Source organism: Cherax quadricarinatus, unplaced genomic scaffold (assembly GCF_038502225.1).
Source record: "Cherax quadricarinatus isolate ZL_2023a unplaced genomic scaffold, ASM3850222v1 Contig2651, whole genome shotgun sequence".
Taxonomy (NCBI): Eukaryota; Metazoa; Arthropoda; class Malacostraca; order Decapoda; family Parastacidae; genus Cherax; species Cherax quadricarinatus.
Window position 1 is genome coordinate 40,001 of NW_027197677.1, and position 6,591 is coordinate 46,591.

Below are 6,591 nucleotides of genomic sequence, written 5' to 3' on the forward strand. Positions count from 1 at the left end.
ACACAACACACAACACACAACACACACAACACACAACACACACAACACACACAACACACACAACACACAACACACACAACACACAACACACAACACACAACACACAACACACAACACACACAACACACAACACACAACACACACAACACACAACACACACAACACACAACACACAACACACAACACACACAACACACACAACACACACAACACACAACACACAACACACAACACACACAACACACACAACACACAACACACAACACACAACACACAACACACACACAACACACGCAACACACAACACCTACCTTCAACAGCACACAACACACAACACACAACACACAACACACACAACACACACAACACACACAACACACAACACACAACACACACAACACACAACACACACAACACACACAACACACACAACACACAACACACACAACACAACACACAACACACAACACACACAACACACAACACACAACACACACAACACACAACACACACAACACACAACACACAACACACAACACACAACACACACAACACACACAACACACACAACACACACAACACACACAACACACACAACACACACAACACACACAACACACAACACACAACACACAACACACACAACACACAACACACAACACACAACACACAACACACAACACACAACACACAACACACACAACACACAACACACAACACACAACACACACAACACACAACACACAACACACAACACACACAACACACAACACACAACACACACAACACACAACACACACAACACACAACACACAACACACAACACACACAACACACACAACACACAACACACAACACACAACACACAACACACAACACACAACACACAACACACAACACACAACACACAACACACACAACACACAACACACAACACACAACACACACAACACACACAACACACACAACACACAACACACAACACACAACACACACAACACACAACACACAACACACGCAACACACAACACACAACACACAACACACACAACACACAACACACACAACACACAACACACACAACACACAACACACAACACACGCAACACACAACACACAACACACAACACACACAACACACAACACACAACACACAACACACACAACACACACAACACACAACACACAACACACAACACACAACACACACAACACACAACACACAACACACGCAACACACAACACACAACACACAACACACACAACACACAACACACAACACACGCAACACACAACACACAACACACAACACACAACACACACAACACACAACACACAACACACAACACACAACACACACAACACACACAACACACAACACACAACACACAACACACGCAACACACAACACACAACACACAACACACACAACACACAACACACAACACACACAACACACAACACACAACACACAACACACAACACACAACACACAACACACAACACACAACACACAACACACACAACACACAACACACAACACACAACACACAACACACAACACACACAACACACAACACACACAACACACAACACACAACACACAACACACACAACACACAACACACAACACACAACACACAACACACAACACACAACACACAACACACACAACACACAACACACAACACACAACACACAACACACAACACACAACACACACAACACACACAACACACACAACACACAACACACAACACACGCAACACACAACACACAACACACAACACACACAACACACAACACACAACACACACAACACACAACACACAACACACAACACACAACACACGCAACACACAACACACAACACACAACACACACAACACACAACACACAACACACAACACACAACACACACAACACACAACACACAACACACAACACACAACACACACAACACACACAACACACAACACACAACACACGCAACACACAACACACAACACACAACACCTACCTTCAACAGCACACAACACTGGTATTTGTTCATCAGTCGTGGGTTGTATCACATACACACCAGAGATGAACACGTGTTGTTCATAGTACAGCTCTGAACAAGACGTTGCTGGTGGTACAGTCCCAACACTGTAAGTGGAACAATGTTATGATTAGATGCAATGACTGGAACAATACACTGACTGGAACAATACACTGACTGGAACAATACACTGACTGGAACAATACAATCACTGGAACAATACACTGACTGGAACAATACAATGACTGGAACAATAGACTGGTGCAATACAGTGACTGGAACAATACACTGACTGGAACAATACACTGACTGGAACAATACACTGGTGCAATACAGTGACTGGAACAATACACTGACTGGAACAATACACTGGAACAATACACTGGTGCAATACAGTGACTGGAACAATACAGTGACTGGAACAATACACTGACTGGAACAATACACTGACTGGAACAATACACTGCCTGGAACAATACACTGACTGGAACAATACACTGACTGGAACAATACAATGACTGGAACAATACACTGGTGCAATACAGTGACTGGAACAATACACTGACTGGAACAATACACTGGAACAATACACTGGTGCAATACAGTGACTGGAACAATACAGTGACTGGAACAATACACTGACTGGAACAATACACTGACTGGAACAATACACTGACTGGAACAATACAATGACTGGAACAATACACTGGTGCAATACAGTGACTGGAACAATACACTGACTGGAACAATACACTGACTGGAACAATACACAGGAACAATACAATGACTGGAACAATACACCGACTGGAACAATACAATGACTGGAACAGTACAATGGCTGGAACAATACAATGACTGGAACAATACAATGACTGGAACAATACACTGACTGGAACAATACACTGACTGGAACAACACACTGACTGGAACAATACAATGACTGGAACAATACACTGACTGGAACAATACAATGACTGGAACAATATAGTGACTGGAACAATACAATGACTGGAACAATACACTGACTGGAACAATACACTGACTGGAACAATACACTGACTGGAACAATACAATGACTGGAACAATATAGTGACTGGAACAATACAATGACTGGAACAATACACTGACTGGAACAATACACTGACTGGAACAATACAATGACTGGAACAATACAATGACTGGAACAATACACTGACTGGAACAATATAGTGACTGGAACAATACAATGACTGGAACAATACACTGACTGGAACAATACAATGACTGGAACAATATAATGACTGGAACAATACAATGACTGGAACAATACAATGACTGGAACAATACACTGACTGGAACAATATAGTGACTGGAACAATACAATGACTGGAACAATACAATGACTGGAACAATACACTGACTGGAACAATACACAGGAACAATACAATGACTGGAACAATACACCGACTGGAACAATACAATGACTGGAACAGTACAATGGCTGGAACAATACAATGACTGGAACAATACACTGACTGGAACAATACACTGACTGGAACAATACACTGACTGGAACAACACACTGACTGGAACAATACAATGACTGGAACAATACACTGACTGGAACAATACAATGACTGGAACAATATAGTGACTGGAACAATACAATGACTGGAACAATACACTGACTGGAACAATACACTGACTGGAACAATACACTGACTGGAACAATACAATGACTGGAACAATATAGTGACTGGAACAATACAATGACTGGAACAATACACTGACTGGAACAATACACTGACTGGAACAATACAATGACTGGAACAATACAATGACTGGAACAATACACTGACTGGAACAATATAGTGACTGGAACAATACAATGACTGGAACAATACACTGACTGGAACAATACAATGACTGGAACAATATAATGACTGGAACAATACAATGACTGGAACAATACAATGACTGGAACAATACACTGACTGGAACAATATAGTGACTGGAACAATACAATGACTGGAACAATACAATGACTGGAACAATACAATGACTGGAACAATATAGTGACTGGAACAATACAATGACTAGAACAACACACTGACTGGAACAATACAATGACTGGAACAATATAGTGACTGGAACAATACACCTACTGGAACAATACAATGACTGGAACAATACACTGACTGGAACAATATAGTGACTGGAACAATACAATGACTGGAACAATACAATGACTGGAACAATACAATGACTGGAACAATATAGTGACTGGAACAATACAATGACTAGAACAACACACTGACTGGAACAATACAATGACTGGAACAATATAGTGACTGGAACAATACACTGACTGGAACAATACACTGACTGGAACAATACAATGACTGGAACAATATAGTGACTGGAACAATACAATGACTGGAACAATACACTGACTGGAACAATACACTGACTGGAACAATACAATGACTGGAACAATACAATGACTGGAACAATACACTGACTGGAACAATATAGTGACTGGAACAATACAATGACTGGAACAATACAATGACTGGAATAATACACTGACTGGAACAATACAATGACTGGAACAATACACTGACTGGAACAATACACTGACTGGAACAATACACTGACTGGAACAATATAGTGACTGGAACAATACAATGACTGGAACAATACACTGACTGGAACAATACACTGACTGGAACAATACAATGACTGGAACAATACACTGGAAAAATACACTGGATGGAACAACACACTACATACTACACCAGGGTCATTAAGACTGGTTGGTTGGTTAATGGGGTTTAAAGTCTATCTACTACACCAGGGTCATTAAGACTGGTTGGTTGGTTAATGGGGTTTAAAGTCTATCTACTACACCAGGGTCATTAAGACTGGTTGGTTGGTTAATGGGGTTTAAAGTCTATCTACTACACCAGGGTCATTAAGACTGGTTGGTTGGTTAATGGGGTTTAAAGTCTATCTACTACACCAGGGTCATTAAGACTGGTTGGTTGGTTAATGGGGTTTAAAGTCTATCTACTACACCAGGGTCATTAAGACTGGTTGGTTGGTTAATGGGGTTTAAAGTCTATCTACTACACCAGGGTCATTAAGACTGGTTGGTTGGTTAATGGGGTTTAAAGTCTATCTACTACACCAGGGTCATTAAGACTGGTTGGTTGGTTAATGGGGTTTAAAGTCTATCTACTACACCAGGGTCATTAAGACTGGTTGGTTGGTTAATGGGGTTTAAAGTCTATCTACTACACCAGGGTCATTAAGGCTGGTTGGTTGGTTAATGGGGTTTAAAGTCTATCTACTACACCAGGGTCATTAAGACTGGTTGGTTGGTTAATGGGGTTTAAAGTCTATCTACTACACCAGGGTCATTAAGACTGGTTGGTTGGTTAATGGGGTTTAAAGTCTATCTACTACACCAGGGTCATTAAGACTGGTTGGTTGGTTAATGGGGTTTAAAGTCTATCTACTACACCAGGGTCATTAAGACTGGTTGGTTGGTTAATGGGGTTTAAAGTCTATCTACTACACCAGGGTCATTAAGACTGGTTGGTTGGTTAATGGGGTTTAAAGTCTATCTACTACACCAGGGTCATTAAGACTGGTTGGTTGGTTAATGGGGTTTAAAGTCTATCTACTACACCAGGGTCATTAAGACTGGTTGGTTGGTTAATGGGGTTTAAAGTCTATCTACTACACCAGGGTCATTAAGACTGGTTGGTTGGTTAATGGGGTTTAAAGTCTATCTACTACACCAGGGTCATTAAGACTGGTTGGTTGGTTAATGGGGTTTAAAGTCTATCTACTACACCAGGGTCATTAAGACTGGTTGGTTGGTTAATAGGGTTAAAAGTCTATCTACTACACCAGGGTCATTAAGACTGGTTGGTTGGTTAATGGGTTTAAAGTCTATCTACTACACCAGGGTCATTAAGACTGGTTGGTTGGTTAATGGAGTTTAAAGTCTATCTACTCACCTAAGCGCAGCTCCTGAAGCCGCGTCATAACAGTCGCAGTTAGAGCTCAAATCCCAGAGATAATATGTGTGGTTCTGACCTCTACAGAACTCTACACACTGACGGAGTGTCAGTCTACACCAGGAGAGGCTGACGTTGCTAGGTGTTGCTGACACACTAGCCACGGGTGCTGACACTGCTGACATGGACAGTGGTTAGTTTCTGTGGTCACTAGAGTTAGTTGTATATACACTGTGATATACACCTGTGTATATACACTGTGATATACACCTGTGTATATACACTGTGATATACACCTGTGTATATACACTGTGATATACACCTGTGTATATACACTGTGATATACACCTCTCAGTGTATATACACTGATATACACCTCTCAGTGTATATACACTGTGATATACACCTCTCAGTGTATATACACTGTGATATACACCTCTCAGTGTATATACACTGTGATATACACCTCTCAGTGTATATACACTGTGATATACACCTCTCAGTGTATATACACTGTGATATACACCTCTCAGTGTATATACA

General features: G+C 41.0%; 1 protein-coding gene across 1 annotated transcript in view; it reads right to left on the minus strand.

Moving 5' to 3' along the window:
• Window positions 1-6,233, minus strand: part of LOC138851897 (uncharacterized) — a gene marked incomplete at its 3' end in the record, with an annotated part of 41,878 nt that extends 35,645 nt beyond the window's left edge. Inside the window, exons 1-2 of the mRNA XM_070081418.1 lie at window positions 6,049-6,233; window positions 2,021-2,148 (exon numbers count right to left, since the gene is read on the minus strand). Of these exons, the coding sequence (XP_069937519.1) occupies window positions 2,021-2,148; window positions 6,049-6,233 (313 nt within the window). The remainder of the gene's footprint in view (window positions 1-2,020; window positions 2,149-6,048) is intronic.
• Window positions 6,234-6,591: the final 358 nt, after the last annotated feature.